Source organism: Lingula anatina, chromosome 7, assembly GCF_051362555.1.
Source record: "Lingula anatina isolate TDL-2025a chromosome 7, LinAna3.0, whole genome shotgun sequence".
NCBI lineage: Eukaryota > Metazoa > Brachiopoda > Lingulata > Lingulida > Lingulidae > Lingula > Lingula anatina.
This window is the reverse complement of record NC_141773.1, coordinates 23,510,927-23,537,553: the sequence shown is the minus strand read 5'-3', so window position 1 is coordinate 23,537,553 and position 26,627 is coordinate 23,510,927. Positions and strand designations below refer to the sequence as shown.

The following is a 26,627-nucleotide window of genomic DNA, read 5'->3' as shown; positions in this document are numbered from 1 at the left end:
TTGATATCAACAGGGGCAGTCTTGAATTAGGCCGTCATGTCTTTTATTCATATGAGTGTGTGATTTTAAATTCAGTTACGCCTTAGGTGTTAAACATACCTGTGCGCGCCTTCCACTTTATATTCCAAGGAAAAGACATCACTAGTTTTGTATTTCTGCATACCTCTGGGGATAATATGGGGATATGGTTGTGCATAGCAAATACAATATATACCGTATACTAAAACATAAAATCAATAAGCCATTCTTTCTCTTAATGCACTGCAGCGACCGCAAATCACGCAACTTTACAAAAACCTATTGCAATTGGTCATTGTTATTACCATACGGTGTCGAACTCGCCTCTCTCTTTAATGAAGAAAAATTTATAGAGCAACGAAGAACCGGGGTAAATCACGATGTTGAATCTTCCAGAAACCTCAAACTGTCTATGCTATGTCTTGTATATTTGTAAGCACAGAATAGGTGGAGCACTTCTGTTTCCGTTATATGTCTGTATGCAGGTCGCGTTTACTTTAGGCAGCTATAACTTTAAGTTAAGTGATTGAAGATGGCGCGTCGCTACTTGACTGCTGCCGTGATTTGATAGAAAGAGAAAGTTTGCACTTTTAACCATCTAGTTTCTTAGAAACCAAAGTACGTGTGCTTCAACTCCAATAAGAATCTGTCGCTATAAGCTTAGGGAAAGAAATAAAAGCCCCGATGTTGATGGAGAACTGAAAGGTTTCAAAAATTGAGCCTACGTCATGCAACATTGCGTTGTTTTGGGTTTTTTGATCTCAGCAAATTCACGTTTGAGTTATCTCGGTTATTTTTGAAGTTGCATGATTTCTTTAGAGAGCTCCTTTTCCTTTGGACTTGCTTGATATGGCTTCAAAGAAGAACATTTAAAACAAGTGTGTGGATGAAAGGAGGCAGTGTCTGTCAAAAAAAAAAAAAAAAAAAAAAATTCAACCTTTATCAATGAACGTATGAACTTTATCTGGTGAAATATTTACAGAAAGTGTTCATATGAAAAACGATTTAGGGACTTTAAATATTTAAATTGTCACATTTCGTTGGTGTTGGTAAGGGCACAAACTGTTCACGAAAGTAGTATTAAGAGAGTTTTAAATCCGTTCTTCTTTTATGTGGGTCTACATTTTCTTACAAAAATTACCCCCGCCCCAATATCCTCAACGAGCTCCCACTCCAACACAATTGCTAGGTATCTGATATCCTCGGCTGGTATAAAAAACCTCAAGACTGTGTTCGAGATGTAACGTGGTAGCCCGCAACACGGTTTGCTACCAGTATTGATTAAATGTACACTGTCACCGGCATGTCTTTGTTCCTAGGTTGGGGAGTTTTATGTCACAATTCTATTTCTTCACAGACAAACACACACACACACACTCACACACACACACGAACGCACACAGACATACACACACATACTCGCTCTCTCTCTTTCTTCCAGCCAAGCTGTGGCGATTCTTCTCGTCCATCACCGCGGTGTGTCTGTGGATAACTGACTTAAACCCACAAGTGATAACTATAACCCCTTTGTTACCTTGGTGCAAAGGGTCTCTGGTAAAGTACCGTGACCGTAGGATGAGATCAACTTTATCACGCAAATCTGTATCGTACTTAGTTTCTCTCCCGTTATTTCTACTGGTAGCTCAGGGTTTGTATTTAAACGGTTTGAATTGGCGTAAAATCAACAACAAGAAACCAGTAACTGTGACCATATTATAAAAATATATTTTCTATCTATAGCAAAATAAATAAACCAATATACAAAAATTAACAACAAACAGCAACAATAAAGAGGCAACTGGAGTACAAAAAACGCCATGTTGTCCACTACGGCTAAATACACTTGTAAACAGGCCTGAAAAATGTCTTGTATATCGTCTTGTAGATGGTTCTGAAAAACAAAAATAACAACTTATTGAGGTGGCGAAAACTATACGAAAACTATAATAGCATAGGCTGACTTGTACTAACTTAGGCAAAGATTTATGCGAATTTCGGATGCATGGCCGCTTATGTTGAGCTGTAGTAGCCTACAAGTTTTCTAAACCGTGCAGAATAAAACGACTGACACGATTTAATGCGATTGTCAATTTGATACATACTACGGTGAATTTGCCTTCATTCTACTACTTCTGTCCACAACACTGAGCACATTTATCACATGCTCAAAGTGGAAACATAAAATGTTCAGTGGGAAATTACCTGACTTCCGTGCACGTTTTCCAGCCCCAAGGCCCACACTTTGTTTCATAGGCTTGTTTATATTTTCTCTGGTAGCCTCTTCGGTATGACTCGCTTGTCTGGACGTAACGGCAACGTCTATCAAATAAATAAATAAATAAATAAATAAATGAATAATATACATAAATAAATAAAGAGTCATCATTTCTGAAAAAAACTAACGTAAAGGATGAATGTCAAATTTAATGTTGACATCCGATATGTTAATAGAGGCGCATAAATTTGTTTTGACTCCAAAGCTACATGTACATTTATCTAGCGCTTCTGTTTTCTTATACCTTGCATATTGATACATTTTGCACTAAACCTCACAAGCAAGACTGCAGAGTTGTTCGAAGTTGTAAGGAAGCCTTTTGCTCTCAGATGACCTAGTTTAGTGGCAATTGTGCAACGATTTCTAGGAAGACAAAATCAGTGACTGTCCCTTACTTTTTCTCACATGATTTTCCATAAAACCCGTTTTTACAGCGGCAGTGGCTAGGGGCTATACAGTCCCCTCCGTTGTGACAGCCACGGGGGCAGGTGGCTGGAAAAATGAAGAAAAATCGAATCAAGAAAGCGTTCAAACTAATTTTAATTAAATGTTTAAATTGAAAATTATCACAAAATTGCAGCATTCATTGCAAATTCAAAACGGCAATTTTCTCTCGGTACGTTCAGTAATGACCAGGAAAAAACATTTATGTGTGAAAAATCAAAGTGCTAATGTTGTTGACATGTACAGGAAAAGGAAGACTAAAAAGGCCCTATCATGCTGATTGCAATTCGTCCGCACCTGTCTGGCAGTAGTTTCCAGTGTAACCACGTGGGCAGGAGCACGTGTTCGGTCCAGTGCACGTACCACCATTAATACATTTCGACGAGCAAGTAACTGAAAGAGTAAACATCACTATGAAGTATTTTTGTATCTTTAAATAGTTTTTTTTTCGTACAATATACCGCCACGCGTACATTATTATTATCATTATTATTATTACTACTTAGTTTTGAGAATTCAAAATTAAATGAAGAAAGTATTTTCATAATTCAATGCTACATTTCGCACCAATTTCCTGTATATACAATAAATGCATTATATGTTTATAAATTGTAAATATACATGGCTGAATAGTACCTGACCGTTATGCTAACGATATCCATTATTTGTACTTGAGTGTAACGTTCACTACTTACAAGTCTCACAATATTTCCCCTCACTACCGCTCTTGCATTGGCACGTGTACGGACTGACACAGGAGCCGCCATTTTGGCAGTCAGGAAAACAGATTGCTGGAATCACAAACGTGGGCATTAATCAATGAAGCACGGCACTATTTAGGCTTATTCAGTGCTGACAATCACTTGGACTTTTAATACAGGCATTAACAGCGTAACAATTTACTCAGAGAGCCAGAATTTTGATAAATGCTTGCTCTCTGTCTCTAACACGTACATGCGCGCAAAATCAAACACACAACCATATATCCACGCACAAGCGCACACACACACAAACAAACAAACAAACACACACACACACACACACACACACAGAGAGAGAGAGAGCAGTATACTTACGGGACTGACATTGTCTCCCCATGTAGCCGTTCCTACAGGAGCACCTATTAGGACCCACACATCTCCCGCCGTTAGCACAACCATGTCTGCACACAGCTGAAATATACAGAACAGTCAGAAGATTATCATCTGCCCTGTAACTGTGTCACAGTCACGTAGTCTACATAACCCAGCATGTCTGTAACTTTGTACTGCATCGCAGTCCACATAACAAAGATGAGCAATTGGTTGAATAAATTGCGTTAGTTGAGATCGAGTGCCGCAACACCTCCATCGCAATTGTCTGCAGTTGCACCCCTCTGCTTTTCTCTAACACAATGAGAGCTACAAAAGAAAACTGTTGATGGGTTTCCTAAACGATATCTCTTTCTATTCAAAAGTAAATATTGCACTGACCACAATGTTTGAAAAAAACCACACGGGGCCATTATAATATACCTAGTGGATTCTAAAACTGTTCAAGGCACTGGTACAGAAAAAAAAAAAAAAAAAAAGAAAACATGGAGCACACTCATTCAGTGATCTGACAAGGTAATCGACAGCATCTTTCCAGATTTAATTTTTCTACGAGTCTCGCTAACAAGTACATTCCCAAAGTGTCGCCATCTATCGGTTTACTTACGAGTCTGGCACCTGTCTCCCGTGTACTGCGTGGAACACTTGCACATCCCGGGTGCCACACATTCCCCGCCATTTAGACATCCACCGTCACATATAGCTGTAAGATATACCATGGTGTTACACATACGAGGGATCACGAATTAAGATATTTAGTTTTTTTTCTTTGTAATTATGGCTTTAAAAAATACAAATATACTGTAAATAAACTGCCAGCCTTAAATGAGAAATCAACGAAAAAAAAATAATACGATTGTCATTTACGTAGACTTTAGAAAAATACCATGTGAAATCTGGTCATTGTATTCCTAATATTGTACGTCTCCCACGTGTATGTTATGTAGGGTTGGTACACTTACGTTTACAGTCAGGCAGTCTTGTCCCTGGGGGACAACTACACTGGTTCCTGGCCACACATTTACCACCTTGCTGACACGGGGGAGAACACAGGGCTGTCGAGACAGAGAATGGAGATTAAAAATTATACATTATCTGTTCATAAAGTTTCCCATTTACGATAATCCCCTGCAAACCGCTTTTTAATATTAAAATTATCGATAAATTGGAATGCTTCAGTGGTGTCTGAGAACCTTTGCCACAGGGTATTTGGCCCAATATATGTATGCCCATGCGTCCGTTACTCTTTAATAACAAAGTTTGAAAAACTTCGGTATATTATGACAGACAGTGTTTTTATCTTACCTTTTTGACATCTGTGCCCCTCAAATCCCGGAGGACATAAACATGTGTTGTGTACACAGCGGCCACCGTTTACACACTTCAAATTACACACCTCTGTGAAGAAAAAATAACAACATGTAGCAAGAGCACAATAGCATCAACGTAGCTAGGCAATTGTTCATTTTAAATTGTGTAAATAAGTAATGTGAAATAAATAGCAGTGAATTTTCATCGCATGTTCTGGCGTTTCTGCACCAGAGCTACTAGCTATCTAAACACTCACCTTTTTCACATTTCTCCCTGTAACACGTCCTCTTCTCCAGGCTCGACTTCCCGTGTCCTAGGCACTCCTCTAAAGCCACGGTATTGTCCTTGCAGAACGCCGTCCGTGTCTCCACACCCCGGTCACATGACACGCTGCACGGGCTCCAGCTGGACCACGTGACTGAAATGACAATGACAACCTCAGTACAGAAAAGCCGTTGCATGGGCGTGTTTGCCAGTCAGACTTTATCTGCTGAATGTATATACTGAAATGAAGATGGCTGATATTAGCTGAGTTTCTGAAGGTGTGAAGCATAGAACATGTGAACATGTCTTTTTTCTCTAATATCGCATACTTCCTGATATGTTCCTGAAGATTACTAGATATATTTATCTACACACATACTTTGAATCTATTTATCGACTCTTAATATCTCTCATGTATCCCAAGGCCAAACATCTCGACAGAAATCGTACGTCTTTGACATGTGAAAGATCTTATGAATTCGTGCATAAAATATTTCTGATACATTTGCTCTCATATCGAATTTTTGAAAAAACTCATCTATTACCTTCATATCTTGTTCTTCTCTCCTGAGCTTTGGCCAACTCACTGGCCCCGTTCCCGGCATCGTCTGGCTCCGTCTGTAAGGGCTGCGGCTGTTCGTTCACCACGGCAGCGGCTGGCAATGACGCTTCAAGACTAGTGCTGCCATCTTGCCAGGGTTGACACTGTTGCCTAGCAACGTCAGGGTCCGCTACCAACAGCAGTTGCTCAATCTCACCCTGAAAACGAGATTGTAAAACGGACATGAGGCTCGCAATCACTGCGTTGCATTTGTATTCATTAATTGCTATAGCATCTTAGAATGAATATTTAAGTGTGGACTGCAAATTCCAAATTGTTTCACAACCAATTAAGAATTCAAATAGTATTTTTATATTGACAGTATGTGCTATCCAACAGTTTTAGCTATGCAAAATTTTACATAAAATAAATAATGCAAAAAAAAAAAAAAAAAAAAAAAAAAAAAAAAAAAAAATTACCCACAAAAGACATTTGATATATGATGAGAAAACACACGCTTCTACTTGGAAATATATATACTTTTTTGTTCAGAATAAAGTCACTTACCACAAATTTAGTTTTGGGGTCGAGTTGACCAAACACTCCGCCGATAGAGGTCACAGTGTTGATGGGAATGCTGCTCCACTGATCTCTGGAGAAGGCACGAGAAAATTCGAGAGCACAGTCCACATACAAACTTACAGTTTCCCCACGCACACTGAACGCAAATTGGTGCCACTGTCCATCGACCAGATTTGTCGGGAATTTAGGAGACTTATCTCCCGGCTGCCCTCTGTGATCCGTGTATTCAAAAATCGGGGTTTCGCCCAAGCGGATGCCTAGTCGGACTGTTCCGGTTAATTCCGTAATGGATAGAAGGTAACCATGGTTACCGGGCTCGGCACGTGCTGTGACGACGACGGAGAAATCGGGTGGTAATCCGCGAGGTATGACGTGAATTGTAGGCACGTGGACACTTGAGGTAGCATCGAGGATGAAAGCGTTTGGACGGTCCACAGATTGCATGATATAGGGCGATCGTGGTCGGAGTAGTCTGGAGGTGACGTCGATTAAACCTGTGGATAAATAAAGAATATATTACGGCACCCATTTGAGTGAGCTGTGCACATGACTTGCAACTGAATGTTGAGAGAGTCTCTTTGTTAACATGTAGACAATTTGACTTGCTGTTAATGCCAATATGGAAAGTAAAATTTTGCATTTCAGTTTTGCATTTCAGATTTGTTGTCAGAAATAAAATATTCAACATACAACTGTACAACTTTAAGACTCGAGCTTCTGAAAAAAAAAAAAAAAAACAATTCAAATCCTCCATTTTATATATATAATTTCTTTACATTAATGGGCCCGCTTCAATGCGGTATTTATAGACACGTCAATCTTCTAATAAAACAATAGCAGGGCATGACTCCAAAACTCTTTACTGAGAAAATAGAGCGAACATATTCACGAGGGGGTCACCACGTGGAAAGTGCACTTGGCAACATAGGACCTAATAAAGTGCAGGCCCAGTAATGTTGGTAATAATTTAGTTAAGTACATTGTGTTGTATATGAAGCATGTCTCTTCCCTCCTCAGGCGTGATAACCCATAGTGAACACAGATTTAGGGAGATAGATGCTGAAAATAGATCTTTGTTTATATTCCTAGTCAATGTAGTGTAAGATTTATCCGCGAGAAATGAGCTTCTCTGCAGTTACTTATTTAATTGTAATGGTTTTTTCAAATGCGTGACGTAAGTGATGCGTATTTTCTTGAAAGAACTGACCGCGTTTGTAGCAGTGTGCAAAAAAAGTCCATAAATGAATAAATAAATAAATAAATAAATTGATGGATGAATAAAGTGATAAAATGAAGACGCTTAAATTGACAACCATGACAGTTCAACGTCTGCTCCAAACGGGAAGTCTTTCTATTACAAAGCTAGACCTGTGCGCCAGTATTTGTGTCACGCGCAGGGGAAGGGGGTGGGGGCACGTTGTACTCCAGAATTTGAAGCGTTCTTAATCGGATCTAAAATCACGATGTTGAATATCATTGTGCGACTAACAAAGTACAACAAAATAAAACAACAAGAAAGGAAAATAATAAATATACTTTAACTAACTTTAACTTTAGCTAAATAAATTGTCGTTAGTAACTGAAGTTTTGAGAAAATCATTTTAACATAAAAGAAAATATTATTTTATATTTCACAAAACAACAACATAAAACAGAATAAAAAGAGAGGATAAACCCCTTCTCGTGTTGCATTTTACTTTTAAAATAAAAATCGCCGTGGTAAGATCCCGGCTTATATTGCAAGATGCAGCCATCCATTTCCACGTAATCTGCCCCAAGTTGAAGTGCATGACTTTAATGACGCTGACAAGGCCGGTGCAGTGCCTGAGGAAATTTCATCAAACTGCCAGAGGGCAAAACCGTGTTCCAGATATTGCTTCCAGTCCTCCCAGCGCCCACCGTAAAGTTTGAACACAAGACTGTAGACGGGGATATTAGCAGGTCCTGACACTGGGAGAGGAGGTGTGGGTAGTTCTTAGATACGAAGATGTTTAAAATCATATTACATATGTCAATTTATCATTTACTGCAGAAAAAGGATATTACGATAACAGCCGTTTGGTGTTGTAATGTATCATTTTTGTGCTTGCGGAAATTGGCAGTGGAATTTGGGAGTGGAAAGGTGTTCGTAGGAGATTGAATTTAATGACAAAAAAAGAATAAACTGTCACGAAAAGCAAACGAACTTAAATGTACAAAAAGCGAGGTCTTAAAGGGCACCAACGCTGTTATAATAGTGAGGTAGTGCAGAAAGAAACAGCTGTAATAGATATAAAAAACTGATAATGAGCTCCAACAAAAAGTTTTGAAAATCAATAACCAGAGATAATGCCTTAAAAACAAGTAATGATACGTCCACAAAATGACATCGAAATGGAGTTAGTTATTGGCAAAGGCAGTCATGAATGCCAGGCGTACGCGGGAAACACTACTTTTTATGGATTTGCGTTTTCCACTGTTGTATTTTGATCGCCCCGGTTTGGCGCAAACGTTCATTGCCATGAGCCAGTTTAAGTGCACAGAACTCGGCGTCTAAATTGGTAAAACCAATACGCGTTAACAGCGCAGCTTAATTCAAAATGTTGTCCACTGTAATCAATAATAGCAGAGAATTCCAGCTTCATTTGAACACCACTGCTAACTCATTATACAAAATACCCTGATTTAAAGGGCATAGTCAACCCTGATCGATTTTTTTTCGTTACTAGTAACAAGCCACACGTCAAACATTTACCGTTACACGTGTTAGTTGGGATGATATAATTACCAGAGTGACCAAAGGTCAAGCAAGATAAACAGATTTGTTTACAAAATGTGCTTTGGCGGTCTCCGCCAGCGAGGGGGTGCCCATGGGAAATGGTACCTTAGCTACCTAAACAGCAGGATTTCAAAAATGGTAGGTTCAGTGCAAAGTGTGTAATATTCTGTTGAGGATTAATAATCCTCCCTCAATGAAATGATATTTCAGACGTTTTAGAATGGAAACCTCTCTATCCGATACATACTTCGTGTCAACTGGCCTGTGTTTTAAGCAGTTAAAGTACATCTCACCTTTGGTGCTGTACATGAATTGTATTTATCGCAAATAAAATTATAAAGGGCATCTATGCAGTCAATTTACCTCAAAATTATTTCCAATTACATTTTATATTAAAATTCATTTATCTTACAGAGTAAACTTTAATAACTTGTGTTTATAAACGCTTACTTCACGCTTACAACATGAAGAAATGATCTATGCATATTCATGTAGTCATCTATAAATCTTTTTCCAGACTCAAATAATATGTGCCCCTGCTTTTATGGAGGTGTGTGTGCGATGGCGACATTGCTAGTTTATACACGTGACAGCAGACTACACACAATGATGGCAATAGACCCCACGATTCTTGACGTTCTTGTCCTGCTTTGCTGTTTGGTTGGCTACCCCACTCACTTGCTACTCTTGTGGCCAAGAATATATATCTGTGTGTTTATGTATGTGTGCGTGTGCTATGTTGAATGTGTGCACGCTTACTACCGGTACAGAGTATATAATGTAGGAGCTGTGGAAATGTTCCCGCCGGCAGCCCCATGCTAGTAGGTGTATTCCACCACGTAGGTGACTCCAGCGACTCCGAGAATAGTTCACACATCAACCAGCTTCAAAGAATGCAAAGTAGTTCAAGATGAAAACGACTCCCAGCCACGACCTTCTCTATTCCACTTGCTGCTCCTTGACTTCTCTTTGAAGTTAGCTCTATGCGTCCCTGGATGTGGTGGCCTTGAGAGTGCCTCTGATGTCTTCCAATAAAGGAATTACACGCCCCTTTCTATTCCTAACAACCCATCCTAAATATCAGTGCTAATGGCGGAAACTTATGGTTTTAGTATTTAAGTAAAGTGTTCCTCGTCGAGAAATTAAAAGCGTCATTTTGTTCTTACTCGTTTTTCAAAATTCTCTTAAAAATTAAAAAGTGATCGGATTTTTGGGATATTTAATCATTTAATATTTCATTTCGAATGATTTATTATTTTATTTTCATATTTTATCCCCAGTGAGAAATCTTAAAATATCTTCCACGCGCGTTTGGCAGTCAATTATTTTGACCTTGAACTTAAAGAACGCTGAACAGTGCGCAACTAATACCATATCAGCAGCATTGCCAAGGGTGGCAGTCTCCACGTTTTTTCTTATTAAATGTGATAATCAAAACCTTGAGCATTTCTCAGTTTGCCTTGTCTTTTCATGCACAACTTATCGAAAAAAGAAAAAAAAATCGAAAAAAAAAAAATAATATATATAATAATAATAAAACGTTTGGAAGCGTTACCTAGATTTCTTACCGTGACATTTGAAAATATTGCAGCGTCTCTCTTCTCTTGCCGGACCGTCGCAGCCTCGCGCTTGGCTCGTGCAGTTGCGTTCTCTCACCTGCACGCCCCCGTGACACGTGCTACTGCATGAAGACCACGAAGACCATTCCTTCCATCCTGTAAGTATAAGATAAAAATTATTCTATACCGATAGATGTTCTATATATCTGAGGTGGAAAATCAGTTTCAACTGATTCAGGTGCATACTTGGCTGAACCAAGGCAGCTTCAATGTATACAGTACATGTGGTATTTCTGAAGTTATAAGATATAATAAGTTAAAATATAAAAACACGAAAGCGTTGTAATTGTTTTAAACATGTTTTAACACTTGTATCCAAGGCCCATGGTTTGTTTTTATATTTAACGCATCATTAATGATGGTATTTGAGTTTTTTCGGGGACTGTTTTCAACATACATTGTTTTTTGTCTTTCTTTATTGTCATTTGGATGTTGAATAAAAATTCTATAAACTAACAGAAGTATTTTTAAGATACATCATCTAAAATATCTATATAACCGCACTACCTAAGTGAACAACGCACAAAAAAGGCAGTGCACACAATGGAAGAGGATATACCATTAAACTAAAACATGACATTCCAATTTTGCAAAACAACACAGTTTTCGCTCATTATCTCCAAATTTAAAAATGTAAAACTCGTTACAACCCTGACCCTCGTAAAACACTTCCTATCCGCTCTGAAATTAGACACGACCAGAATATCCCCAGGTTCTAATCCTCACAATTCTCGAATTTCTTTCAAGTTTGCCCCCTGGGGCGGCGGAGGGGTGACATTGATTCTAAGTACAGGCAAACGTGGCAAACAAAGAAAGATTTACGTGGCCAGAATTATGTGAAAATCCTGCCAGGAAAGTTTTGTGCAGTGAGTACAAAGAACTTTCTAAATGATGTTCGTCAATAGATCTTGCTTTATCAACAAGAGAAGAAAGTCAATAGAACTTAGATATACTACGGTTTTTGTTGGGCCCTGTGTTTAAAATTTAAAAAGTAGTAGAAAGTTCCCTCCAGTTTACGACCGAAAAAAAACATTGGTCCACTACAATTTAAGATAAAATGGCGGCTCTCCACCGAAATGAAGTAACGTTCAATTCTATGCATAAGCCATGCAAATTTTCTGTGAAGAAGAATAAATCTCCTCATTTTAGCGGATTTTTCTACTGATTTACTCAATGCTAAAACATGGCACGTTTTTGTTCTCGAAACGGAAGCCATTGTGTAACAGATCCCTGGCACTTCCTAACTATAGAGAGACATTCCTTGCCTTCTTTTACTTTCATGCGTTATAATTACTGCGAAATATGCATGGTTTTCGGTTACTACATATGAGAACGTTTTTTACATTTCTTCCAATACAATGTACACTTTAACTGTATTGTTTATTACCTACGCTGTGGTACTTGTTTTTTTACCTCTGTTTGTTCTTTTGTCACCTGCCTAGCTAAAAGAATGTAGATGGATTTTGGTGAAATTTCCAGGATAGGTCACAAATGGACTAAGCTAAATGGGATTTGACTTTGGTGAATATCCATTAATTAAGCAATCAATGACTAGAAATCAATGGTAAATCACAGTTGATTATATATCTTTGGAGAAGGGTTTTGCTGCCTGAGTGTTTTTCTAGTTAGGGTTTGACTCCTGGTGGTTTTATGTGTACTGCTCTCGAATCAAAGATATTTCAAAGTAGAAAGGTGAAGTGGCACTTTTCTCTCTGTCTCGTAAATGGCCACTCTGTACTGAAATCTCCCCATTGACCCTTGCCTAGTTCACATGCTATCCAATACATCAGAACATGTAGACAAGGAAGTACGACTTGGTGCCGAATATAAGATGCCATTCCATTGAAATATCAAAGACATTAGTGTTAATTACAACATATGTTATATCTCTCAAAGGACGTACCTAAACTAAGCTTTACCCTTTGGAGATTATTTACTAAGAACAAATACATCACTCGTGTAGACCTGCAATAATGTTATGAAATACGTCTTTGGTATTCTCTTATTTTGTGTTTGACCAAAGAACTTCGTTTGGTAAACTTTTCGCGTTAGGTTATGCAAAAAACATTGCATCCGTCTTGGTATCATTACCATACAATGCCTTCAACGGAAACATATATTGCTTTAATTATTCCTGCCTAAACATAATAGCCTTTTGCCATTATATGCCTTCAATAGATACATATACACAAGGCATCAATGGCAAAGATCTTACGGAAGACGCGTGCAATACACACGTACTTTTTAACGCGGAACGGGCACTTGAAAAACAATAATGACTAACTTTATTTAGTTGAAAATTAAAATGTCCGAACTGCATATAATCGTGTTCGTGTTTGACTCCAGTGTCGTGGAATAAGAATGGGGATAACACAACATTACAGTAATGAAATTAGCCACGAACTATGACTTGGCTCTGGTGCCCAATTAACCTGGGTTTTGTCGATATAATTCGTTTACAGACCACAAGGTATGTTGTGAGAACCGTAAGGGTGACCTATCTCACCTCCACCTAACCCTGCGTATGTTAACATGGGCGCGTTTCCACTACTATACTGGTATTGAGAAGATTTTTTCGACAACATCCAGGAACCCTGTCATAGCCTGTGTCATATAGATGGATGTGATAAGACCTTGGTGACAGTACTTGATAAAGCATGTGGCGTTGTGAACACGTAATCGGAGTATCAGCTAAATGCGTGCTTTTTAGCCAAACTGTTTATATGTAAATATGTAATCTTTCTGAAATTCAGATATTATGGATACAGTTCTTCAGTGATGTTCTATGAACAGTTTAAACTTCTTGGTGACTACAAGAATGAGCTAGTTTATTTTAATGTAATTTAGTCATTCCCACGCTCAAATACTTCGGATTATAAATAACTTTCAAATGTGTCTCTTCAAATCTTATTCAGTGGCTTAAGCTGTTGATAATTTCTTTTTTTCTATATATTTTTTGGGGGCGAGGGGATTTTTTCCAACACAGTGTCAGAGACTTCGTGTTTGCTTTTTTCTCTTAAATGTACAAACACCATTTTGTATTCAAAGGCTATGTAAGCATACCACTTGCGACGTCGACTTTTTCCACAAGAGTTACGTAAACAATGCTCCGACTTCTTTGAACTCTTGGTCAACACTCGAAGTTTAACTTAATCGGAATCTCATGCGAATTGTTACAAAAAGAGTGAAAATACCGCTGCTCTGTGTGGCCTGGAGGGATGACCAAATTGCGGGAAAATTACCAAAATAGAGTGGGACTATTAAGCTGCGTCTCCCGCCGCGGAGCACTGAATCACTGCGCCTCAGGCATGGTGAATCAACTGGGACTATTTTGTTGCGTACGCTCGCTTTGCGTGGAAGATTAATGCTTTGTTACTTTTTCATCTCGTAAGTAGATTACGCCCAATCTGATGCAGATTTTCATCAAAGTTATCTCCTGTAAAAAACGTCAACTTACACCAGACCCCCAAGAAAAAACGGCAGGTGTCAGAAAAACAACAGGGAAAGCGCCTGTATTCTTGGTTTGTTCAATGAACTAATATGTAGAAATTAATCCGATTTCGTCATGGCCCCACGCACGCGTTTTTATACGAATTAAGAGCGCTTGCACGCAAAACATTCGTCTGCGCGCACAACACTGTGCTTACATAGCCTGCCTTAGCCGACTATAAACCAGTGTTCATTTTGAAACAAATCTCAGAAAGAAGCAAAATGTATGCGTACAAGTCTATTAGTATATCTCACTTTAAAGAAACCACACCAGCATCCAAAAAGTGTTTAAGTGCCCATCTTTTCTCATAACAATAAAAACTTTTCGTGAGAATTTAACATCTGGCCGTTCAAACACCATTTCCATTAAAAACACTGATGATATTTGTTATATCGAAAGTGCTTTTCTCACATTATCTTTTATTTTTTTCCTTGATTCATTACCAACTTCCATTCTGTGGTAATTTTACCGTGTTACCCTGGGTAGTCATTCCCAGAGACGAGCCGTCTACCCCCCGCCCCCCCCCCCCATGAATACATTATATCAGACGCTGGGATATAAAAACACAGACTACTCAGTATACAGCAAAAACGGTCAATAACATACAATATTAGAAATGCTACTTTTTCTCTTTTACTTAACTTATTCTCATTTTTTTTGGGTTCACACGAGAAGGCATCAAACAGAATTACAGAATCTGTAAAATCAGTGTTTACCTAAATTATTAATGATACACTAACTTTCAGAAACTTGAAAAGCGCAAAGACCAAGAAAGCCATTCCAAAGCTGTTACACGCACTAGTGACGCTGTACGCCTCCACATTGCTAAGCCGATTACGATAACACACGTGATACAAAGACGCTTATAGGGCGGGATCAAAAGTCACATGCTCATTTTGACCAGTACAATGGTCAAATGACCAATGCCAATGACCAAAATGACCACTTAGATGACCGGGTGACCAGTAAGTGACCGGTGGGCAGAATTTATTTATGGACAGGTTTATGAGATTTTTACAGTTTCTTGACGCCTCTGGAGAATGTGTCTGCGTCCACTGAGGCCCTATGTCTCCATCCTAGACTACAATATCCTGATGGTGGTTATTTATTGATAGCACACGCCACCTATTTCATGGGCTCCCTTGCTACTTTTTTATCAGTGGGGTCGGGGGAAAGTGTTAAAATAGCCGCATTCAGAACAGCGGACTAACTAGTCCGAGGGCAAAATATGGCGACCGACTAAAAAGCTTGTCATCCAATCCGCTGATAGACACTGAAAAGATATCCCATGGGGAAGTATTCAAGTATGTGGGCCATATTTGACCCTCGGACTAGTTAGTCCCCTGTTCTGAATGGGGGTCAATGTGATCATGCCATTTCTTGTAAGACTTGTCTGTCAGTGTTTCAATACCACCCGGTGTCGGCGGTGACAGTGGCCGCACTTAAGCCAGTTCTACGACCAGACTGACCGGTGCTACATGGTCAAATCCAATCATTGATTCGGCGTTAAACCGTGAGGTTAAGTCTAATTATAAGCCGATATAGCTGTACGTGTTATATAAGATACATAAATGTCTTTTATGTTTCCTTCAGCAAAGTTAGCGTAGTTTATTCTGTGAAGGGATAATGTGTATTAACATTGGTTTGATAATAGAAAGCCACACAATAAAGCCAGGAAAACAAATCATTCAGTCATGGAGGCAAAATAGAGGGCCAATTCCAAGACGTATTTGGGATTAAGATAATTACGATTCTTTTATTCCGTTTCAGCAAAATCTGATTGAAATATTGTTTGAGTAAATCCGTGTACACTTTCCCACGCCTCACCGTGTGTGTCTGAGAGAGAGAGAGAGAGAGAGAGAGAGAGAGAGAGAGAGAGAGAGAGAGAGAGAGAGAGAGAGAGAGAGAGAGAGAGAGAGTGTGTGTGTGTGTGTGTGTGTGTTAGAGAGAGAGAGAGAGAGAGAGAGAGAGAGAGAGGGAGGGTTAGAGAGAGAGAGAGAGGGAGAGAGAGAGAGAGAGAGAGAGAGAGGAAGGGAGGGAGGGAGAGAGAAAAGCTAACACTGACGTGGGTGGTGGGTCAGCCCGTGGCGAGCAAACGGTTCCATTCTGCCTGCAGCGCCGAGAACAAAAACTCCCACGAGAGATACACAGAAGTGGGAATAAATCTCACAGCGAACCTGAGCCAGAATAAAACAACTACTCATGTCAGGATCGGTTTCAGCAAACTGTACAACTGAAAGGCGATTCTTTGCACAATCGCACTAAATTTGGAACTTAATTCTGCCGTTAATTTTCTACTATTGTAAAAGTAAACAAGTTTTAGGTTCAATCTTCGGATACTCTGATGTGGTTCGACATATCTTCTGAAAAAGAACGTGTCAGGAATTATTACATGTGTTTTGGGCTGTTCAGCGTCTCCCCTCAGGCTGCGACACCCGATAGCATCCCTTTCAATAACGAGAATAGTGGACCACGAAAAACTTTGATTCCATTTTGTCTGTTGAGGTATCTTTAATTAGAAACGGTATCAGGTTATTTGTAAGGTGTAAGAATAAGCTTAATGAGTCTTAGATTTGCTTTATGAAAATCATTCGTGACGGACAAGTTTGAGCAAACTAGTGCTGTTTTGAAAAAGAAATTAGATAATGCCAGCGGCTGCGATATTCATAAAAGGTGTTGGTTTTCTCGCCAAGTTCAATGCATAAATTTATGTTCTCAAATATACATTAAAGTGATATGTATGCTTAAGCCCCGGCACACTTAGCGTCTTATTCTTCTATCATGAACCGATCACTGTTCTGAAAAAAAAAATGCTTCTTAACATATTTATTTATATACCTAAAAATAAAATGTATTTTGCTTTTTTATATTCAATGTATACTTTAATCTAGCATCACTGATTAAAACCCGATGAATAAGAACGTGATTTGATAAATAGTGCGCATTGATTGCACAATAAAACTGAAAACTGCGACTTTGTATTAAGAACGTTGCACTTGCCATACCTTAAAAAAGAGTCTTACTTGTTCAAAAGCAACACCAAATGCGATTTTTTATAAAAAGAGCAAAAAAAAAAAAAAAAAAAAGTTAAACCCAAATGGTCCCAATACGTCAACTCTGACGCCTGCGTACCGCCTTTCTTATTTCTCTCTCAATTTTCTACGCAGGACGTCCGCAAGCTGAAGCCTTGAAGAGAAATCGGACTTGACACTTATGTGTCCGCATGTGAGGAATACTTCATCTGGTTACTCTGTCTAAATATCTGCTCGTAAGGCCACGTGGTGCTGGCACCCAACGATAGCACGGGAGTTTAGTTCAGGCCGCAACAAAACGCGAAGAGGTTTTATGCACAATTCCTTGACAAATAATTTTTAGGTGGAAAAAGTTGAGAGTGCTATCACGCGTGGCAGTTTTTCGCATGTGAAAGTTAAGATCATTTGACAAAGTTGTTTTAACATTTGGCTCTCGTTAGAGCGATTTCTGCCAATTAGTACGGGAAAGAGGTGTCTCCGTGTTTCCTATTTCTAACCTCCAACTCGCAGAAGCATTGTTTTAGCCTGGATTGATTAAACTATCTCAAGGCACCGTACTGGAAATAAAGCAAAACAGTCCTACAAATTGTCAACTTGATCAAAATACACAGTTTTCATTATTCAAACTGTTCGTCTGTCATCTTTAATTTTATTCAATCTTATCCAAATACGGTGCTAAATAATCGACAGAAATATCAAAATATGCGCTGAAATGTTGCAGTTGCTCAACATTACATTAGGCGCTAAGATGCATCTAAAAATGTATCAAAATTATCAAACAAATAAAAAAATGACAAGGCAGACGTTATACTTCTGCTTGTATGCAAGTCTTGGTGTGCGTCATAAGTTATTAAAGGGCTCTGAACACTGGACTCATCATGGTGAGGGGCGAGGGCGGAGTTTAATGTCGTGCACGGTACGCAAACCACTCAGCAAACTGAGTAATGAGAGAACAAAGGATCAACCGCTGAACACTTCAAATTATCTCCACCACCTGCGAGCCTCTTGAAAAGACTTAATGATGGTATAAACAGACAGGGCGCCTCTCTCTCTCTCTCTCTCTCTCTCTCTCTCTCATACCGTAAGCGTTTCGTGGATGCGTGTATCTGCGCACGACAGCAATGTCAAGACCGAGTGAAGAATACACGTGTGTCCAACTGCGCGCGTTTCGTCGTGAGCACACATGAGAAATGTTCAGCTTTTGAGCCGAATTTCGCATGCCATCAAAAAACACACGCATGCATTCAAATTTATCTTCACGTTAAAAATATTATTTCTTATTGAATATTCTGTTCTACACTCATAATGCACTTGGCACCAATCTTCCCGTCTAACTGTTTTGACCGCCAGTTGAGATAAAAACTCACACGTACGTGTCAAAAGCCCGGGATGGGCCCGCCTGCGTGACCGTGCACGTGTTATTTCCTAGGAGAACACACGAGCACGCTCGTCAACATTTCACGGCCCAACAACAACGTGTTAACGCCCCGCCCGCCTTGTTGTACCCTCGCGTCTCCACTTTGAGAGCAAATTAAAAATCATGTCAGCGAATGCTGGAGGGTAATTAACCACGTGCACCTGTGTTGTTTTAGCGAGGTTTACCTGACATTAGCCGTGTGAAAAGTCAGTGTTCACAGAGTCAGGGCAAACACAGGTATGATGAGGAACAGTGGCGTAATGTTACCACATGGTCTCTGTGATTGAGGTTAACGTAGTCTTTGGACGTGGACTCTTACTGTACTTAATTTCGGTTTAGAATATTTATACATTTTTTAAAGAAAAAATCGAGCTATAAAAACATGTATCGTTAGAGGGTCCCACAAATAGCATAACAAAACCACAATGCCATTATTCAGTTGATTTTATAAAGTCATGAAATTGTGATGATTTTAACAAGTTGTTGAACAGAAAATAATGTCGTCTTGAAGTACTACAGGTGCTTAAAAGTTGTAAACTTTCAATGCATTAAAATCAATTAATGGACAGCTTACTCTCGGCACGGTTCAATCCTCCGGCGCTGGTTAGCATGTTTTTCTGAGGCTTTAGATTTCTTTCTATAACAGTGGAGGTTGATCGCTGTTGCATTAGACTGTGGCGCCCATTCAGTTAAAGTAGGTGGGAGAAGTGGACACTAGTTAACGGTGTAACCATCACTAGCCTGGTCATCATTAGCGTCCCAGAGCGAACAGCTCCACATGCTGAGCCCTACACTGTGCTTAAGGTTCGAAAACAAACTGCCCTTTTTTACAGCTTGTTCATTTCCGTGATTGACATCTGACAGAGGCGAGAAACAACGCTAAATAAACGCGGACCGACGCGCCTTTTTTCCTCTCTCACTTTCTCTTGTTTTCGTTTCTTTAACAGTAAGTTTTCGGGTTAAGTTTTCTTCAGTGGAACATCTGTGACCGGGTAGTGTGAATGAATGTTGAGGTGATTGCGTGTAGTTACGTTGTACTTTTTGTACTTTTTGTCAACATTTTTTTTCTTGTAAAAAAGAAGTAATCCAAACTTTGTAATCTGGTTATCAGAAGTCGAAATGCTTACATTCACCTCGTGTGAAATAGGCACCTTTCCTTTAAACATTGAACTATTTTTTTCTCACCATCTATCACTGATTAGCCTTGGAAGTGCGAATAGTGTTTTTCAGCTTACATCAAAAGTCTTCGTTGTTCGATTTAACACTTGGCATTGGGTTCAATCTCTTCTTTTTTTGTAAAGATTTTCTGTCTGGATTTCGTGACTTTGGTGAAAATGTTTGCAATGATGGCGTGAAGCTACAGACGCAGTGCACTGGTCTCTCTGATAAAACTCTATAAATATTGGACTCCGTAAAATATTAATTAGGATCCAAATTTAGTTTAAATTATGCTATGGGTTAATCAAACTTCATAACTTTCTTGAGAAGTCTTAAAGCTAGTCATAAAAGTCGATAAGGACCAAGTCTTGCGTACGTACTGTTATCAAAACAACACGCGTAAAGAGGAACTCGTATTTATCCCGGGTTTTAAATTTCCCATAGCGGAAGGGAGATTTGTTAAAACACACAGTTCTATACACAAATCATGTGTCGCTGTCACCAGAGCTCTCAGTCTACCTGTCACACCACACCTGTCTCTGTGACACCGTCCACATTCTAATGTTTGTTGTGCCAAAATATTGACATAAACAAAGATATTGTCCATGGGGCGGGTGTTCGCGCAGGAGACTCTGCTTGGGGAGTATCGGTTAACGGTCCAGCTTGAATGACATTACCACAACAAGTCAGGTGTCCTGCAATCTATGTGACATCTACATGCTTTACCCTCTTCTACAGATCAATGCCGTAGCTATCTACAGATCCAAGGAGACTGTGCTCTCACCTCTGCCTGTCTGTCTGTCTGTCTGCCTGACTGTCTGTCCGTTCCAGCCTTTCTCAATTTTTTTTTTGTATGGAATTTCACGAAATTTCAGGGTACGTCAGAAATGGGCTAACTGAAAAGTGATAAGGTACTGGTGACGATCCATTAATTAATTGATGGTCAATTATAAGTTAATTATTTGTCTTGGCTGAGGTTTTCCCGCTCTGAGCGCTTTTCCAGTTTTGGATACATTTAACATAAATGCCCTACAGTACTCATGACCACACTACGTGTAGTATTTACCCTGTGCATGAGATATTCCAACAAACTGCACTATTTCGTTGATCTTATATGTACCGGATATTAATCGGAGATTCAAGAAGTTTTTTTCATATAGAAGGGCTGTAGGTAGGCAAACGATAGAAACAACTTCCCTATTTCTATCCATATGCAAAATTCAAAGGGAGGGGGGGGGGGGGGGGCTCGCTTGCACTCTTGGATCCGCCCCCCCCCCATCAACCGCCCACAAACAATTGTGATTTGGAAATTGTGGGCTATCAATAACGCGGTCTTGTTAAAGTATCATATTGATATTGACGACCAATAAAAATGATCTGAAAACGTCATTTTTTGTTCTAAGAAAGCTGTAGTGGTCCTTATTCAATTGGAAGTCAAATTATAAAGAGTATACTATTTTGTTAGTTTTGAATCAACTCCGAATACATGTATATCGTACTAAATGTAGAAACAGGCCTATTCGACATGATGTAGAAGAAAAGCGGTATTAAATGTAATGACGTGCAGGTCTAGCTCGATCCATGCTCATTTGTAACGTAATGTATCGAGGCCAATGCGTGTATGAGAAATCTTAGAAAAAAATATCATCTCTGACCGCGGAATGCCACGGACTGGTCGTAACAGAAAATTAACCCACAATGAGCAACTGAGTAAACACTACGTTGTTAATTCGCTTAAATATAAAAATATGGTCTGGTTAAGTGTCAGACGCTGGGCGTTAAGGAGTGAAACATTGGGGGTGCATTCCACTCTTCTTAATCAACTGTTTGAATGACTTATACGTTGTCTAACGCGAAATAAACCGCCGGGTGATTTTATCAAATACCATCAAACAATGTGTACGCACTACGAACATGTTGCGAAAGCTAGAGAAATATTGAAACAATTTTAGCAGTCAATGATAAAAAATATTTGAGTTACGGACAGTTTTAAAAGGGAGTTTGGCGCCTTAATCTTACATTGTGTTGTGGAGTGTTCATTGAATGTAACAGAGAGACATAAGGGATGCCAAATAACCATACTCAAACCCCTCTATGAGAGAGAGAGAGAGAGAGAGAGAGAGATCGATCTTATGATGTTATGGTTTGGTGGGTTTGCGTTATTTGATTTTGGAACTTTGTCCAAAGGCCAGCTTTTCATCCATAGCTGTTGTCCATACATATAATTGTGACACACAAACCATCACATAGCGTTCCTGGTCGCTGCAGATGTACCCTTCCCTGTGTATTAACCTGTACACACCCCGGCATAGATATTATATGCAGTCTTCACCAGTTATGTATAAAATATTTTGAATAAATCGTTCGGTGCATTATCGTTCAATGCGGCATTCGGGGATAATAAACTGAGCAATGAATGAATGTTTGGGGTAATTAAGCCCGTTGTCCGGTCCATTAGTGGGGTTCGGGAACGCGTGAATGGAAGGGACATTTCCTCTGGGTAAGAGCCAGTGTTTACTGTTGATATGAGCGCTGTATGTGTGTGAAGTGTGGCGTTCCCGGCAAAACACTGTCACTTGTCACACCTGTGCTCAGCGTTCCCGTCCACACACGTGTACCCACGACGCATTAAGGACACTTTGGTGACGACTACACAATTTCTAATACTAGTAGGATATTGTAGGATATTCTGTGCCTATGTTGGCCACAATTTATAGGATATCATCAAGTATGATTCACGTGTAATATATATATCTATATCTAATACAATTACCAGGCAAACCATGTTTGTCTTAGGTTATTATTAACTCTATCCATTTCCACTTAGAAAGGATTGAGGAAAATAGTAATTCTGTTTCATCTGACAGAATGAAGTCCTTGTCGCACACATGGTACGGCGAGATCTCTCATTTCATACACACATGAAAATACTTAGAAAACCCTTCTCTTACGTATTATATTAGTTATTGTTGGAACGGGACCTACAAACTCGCGTGCAATGATTTCCATGTAAAATATTAAGGAGGGAGGCCCGCAGAGAGCGCAAGTGTTTGGAGAGCCTTTTGCTCTCTGCAATTTAAGTGATATCCAACTGTGGGTGCTCGAGAGTTTTACTTCTCTAGTGGAGTGGAAAGTGGCGGATGGAGGTAATATTCTTTGAAAATGGTTAAAAAGGAAGTGTATGTGGTAGTATATGGAGGCTTTTATCTCGGGAATCTAATATTGCAAGGAGAAGAGAAGACGGGAAAGAACTCGAGAAAGACGGTGGAGGGAATAAAGACATCTGAAATGCAGGCGAAACCTCAGTTAAATCGTGAGAGGGGCTGCATTGAGAAGACCCATAATAAAGATGGCACTCTGAAAAAATGAGAGGAATTGAGAGAGAGAGAGAGAGAGAGAGAGAGAGAGAGAGATGGAGGAAAGTCCTGAAAATTTGAACCTAGGTTAGGTCTTTTCTCATGTATTGACCTTTTCGTACCAATAACACTGAAAATATTTTAAGTTAAAACCCTCCGCAGACGGCCAGAAAACGCGACAGGCTGCAGACGAATATAAACACAACATAGGTAAACTATGAGAGAAAACTTGTGTTGTAACAGCTCGCAACGCCATGAAATCTTATCAACCAATCAACGCCTATAAAACGAACGCTTTCTATGATATTTCTCAAGCTTACATCTCAGTTGCCCTCCGCCCTTGATAGAATAGATAAACTCCAAAATAACATCCCAATTCCCTGAAGAAATACGGAACACTTTGTTTCTTTATCCAGCTGATATTCTATCCACTTTTACACCGCTATCTAAGCTGCAAGGCGTAATTACGTTAAGCAAACTACATCAGTGAGCCTAACCCAAGTAAAAATAAAATCTAACTCACCTAATGCCGCCAAGACCTGCCTTTCGTTTTCCCTGCTGTAAGATACAGCGGCGCCGAAGATATCATCGTATTTTGCAGAGAGACGGCCGTCAAATGTTGTAAGAAACAATATATATGTCTCCCCCTCGTGGACATCCGCATAACACATTGTTTTATCTCCAAAATTACTGATATTGTAAAACTGATGCTGCTGCAATTGCTGTAAGTGTTTATGAGAGTGAATGGAGTTTTCCTTCCCCATCCCCGACATAATTTTCCCACCTTTAAGGATACTTAGCAGTTTAAACTGGGCGACGTAGGTGCCTGCCCGCGTGCGACTGGCCTTGTACGTCTTGTCAGCGTACCCCGTGGCCACTACGTCTGCTAACATGGCACGCTCGGGGATTCCTAGGGGCATCCATCCGTTCAGCAGGAGGATACACCCCTCCCCGTGCTGTGCAAGGATGAGAAGCGATAACAAGGTCCAGTACATTTTATGAGCAATTGTCCGGTGACGCCGGGTTATACGGGGCTGAATACGTCCTGAAATCATAATGCACCCGGGCGTTGTTAATACGTGAGCCCGCGTTCGTGTCTATCTTTCTATCAACACAGCCTGGACGTACTGTCGGTTAGCAGTGACCTGTCCGAGGTCTTGGTGCTGGTTTGAAATAGGTTTTCTCTCAGTTTCTGTTTCTAACTCTACGCTGTAATAAATGTTGCTTCCTCATTGAATGACGTCGCAGTTACGGCGTTCAAGATTTTCGAACCTTCCTCTAATTTTGTAACCCTTCTCGTTGCAGTAAGCAGACGGCAATAAACCAGAGAGAGAGAGACAACAAACTTGAAAGACACTGTGAGAACTCAGGAACTCGAAGCAGGAGGACCTCTGAATTGAACATCAGCCAGTTAACGTAAAACTCCCAGGCTAACCAAGCGCTGCCAGCGTGCGCACGTTAACTGGAAGCTAGCGGTGCTCACTTAGGAGTTTACTCGGTGAACCAGGCAGGTATCCGCGTCTGTTTGTGGCTCAGAGACTTAAATTCAATCATTTTTTCACTGACTCACAAAATCTGTTGCTAGTTTCGCCGAGTGACCACTTCGTATGAAAGCGTGCAGCGCAGCTTGTGTGGAAGAGGGGAAGGGTTTTGCATACAATAGCTTTTCACGCGGTGCGTGTAAACTGATTGTTCCTCCGCACTGTTAACAATCTTTGCGTTCCAAGCCTCACGGGATAACCGCTACGGCCGCCCCTTCACAGACGGTCAAAGTAAGCAGAAGATAATGTATCGGATTTTCATGCGGTTTTCCTCCTCTCTGTGGATCTCAGTAAAAACACTCCAGTCTCCGCAGTAGCCTTCTAATAAAAACAATACACTCGGAATGAAATATTTGCACTGGTCTCAGTTCTTCTGTAGTAAGCCTCAAAATCATCAGCGTTTGGTTTCTCTGTAGCGTAACCTCACGTAGACCGCATTAAGACGCTGTGGCTGTGGTTCAGCTACCGGGGTCTCACCACGTTCAGGTAAGCTAACACACGGACCAACTGCTGCCTCAGATATCAGCACATCGACCTCTATCTGCCGTCACCATTAAGGCAGGAACGAACCAGCCAACCAGAGAAGTGGACGGGGTGAGAGGGGAGAGAGGAGAGACGGTAAGGTGTGGGATGTCTCCCCCGTGTTCACACCTTTAATATCAACACGCCACGGGACGATATCGGGAGCACGACATTCTCATTTCCTTTATTTATTGAAATACGCAACATTAAGAAGAAGAAAGGCCCTGCTCGCCTGGCGCCGACGGTCTCGTGCGAGAAGGGAGGTCCCTCCGCGGCCGGACGTCGGTGATTGTCACCTTGTGTTTAATACCGGTCACCCGTGAGAGTGATTGTGCTGGATAAATGTTCCGCTATGCCACGGGCGATGCGGATAATAACGTAATTTTCTCCTGTCTTTTCTCTTCTTTTGATCTGGTGTTTAACACCGTTAATTTAATCCAAATATTCAGAGTCAAGAAACTCCAAGCTGGTCAAAGATGGCGCGTGTGGATCAATTATAGCTCGGACTATGCGTTATTTTAACGTATTACACAATAACAAAGGCCAGGGAGCGTAAACGGCTAGCCCTCTAGACCAGCGTATTGTAACCCCGTGTCCAGCAATGTTTACAGATCCACAGCGTCCCTCAGCGGCAGACCAAGCATGGTCAGTGATTAATAGAACATAACATTGGAATTTCCTAATAAAGACCAGTGGGTGTCCGATCAAAAGGTCACGTCCGGTCACTTTCTTATCAAAAGGAGGACACCCTCTGTTTCACCTAACCATGTAAATTGACTGATAATGGCTTTATAATAGATAACAATGGCCAATGAACACCTCGTCCCCAAGAATCCGCTGCTAGACCGTTAAACATAGGCTTCTCTCTCGTGGAGGGGTCCCCAGGGAATGATTAAGTAAATGACGCGTCCCGCCTCCTGAGAGCCGCCTCCTTCTTTACGCTTAATTTGTCACCAACTAAGGTGTTTGAGTTTTGAGTCACTCGTTGGTTAATCAGGTGACAAAGACAAGGTAATTCCCTTCACTGACTGCGGCCACAAGTCTAGGCTTGAGTAGACGAAATCGTGTTTCCTTTTTAAAAGCTGTCTGTGCTAATTATTCACGTACTGGTCCGTGAACCAAAAGAACAACCAATATTTATGTTCCCTGCTTTCAGTTCAATGTTTTAATTAGCGTATTAACCTGTAATAGAAAATTATATATATCTT

General features: G+C 40.2%; 1 protein-coding gene across 2 annotated transcripts; it reads right to left on the bottom strand.

Moving 5' to 3' along the window:
* Nucleotides 1–1,721: 1,721 nt before the first annotated feature.
* On the bottom strand, nt 1,722–26,627 carry LOC106162727 (uncharacterized). Of its 2 annotated transcripts, XM_013540130.2 has the most exons (14): nt 23,880–26,627; nt 10,853–10,999; nt 6,512–7,020; nt 5,949–6,162; nt 5,396–5,557; nt 5,134–5,226; nt 4,791–4,883; nt 4,436–4,531; nt 3,814–3,909; nt 3,433–3,528; nt 3,035–3,130; nt 2,689–2,785; nt 2,221–2,337; nt 1,722–1,909 (listed from the first exon to the last, which is right to left on the bottom strand). In XM_013540130.2, the coding sequence occupies exons 1-14, from the start codon at nt 24,409–24,411 to the stop codon at nt 1,852–1,854; spliced, it is 2,406 nt and encodes an 801-aa protein (XP_013395584.2). In that variant the 5' UTR covers nt 24,412–26,627; the 3' UTR covers nt 1,722–1,851. The 2 variants fall into 2 exon arrangements, with proteins under 2 accessions (XP_013395584.2, XP_086873459.1); XM_087017333.1 differs by lacking the exon at nt 23,880–26,627 and having other exon boundaries at nt 10,840–11,001.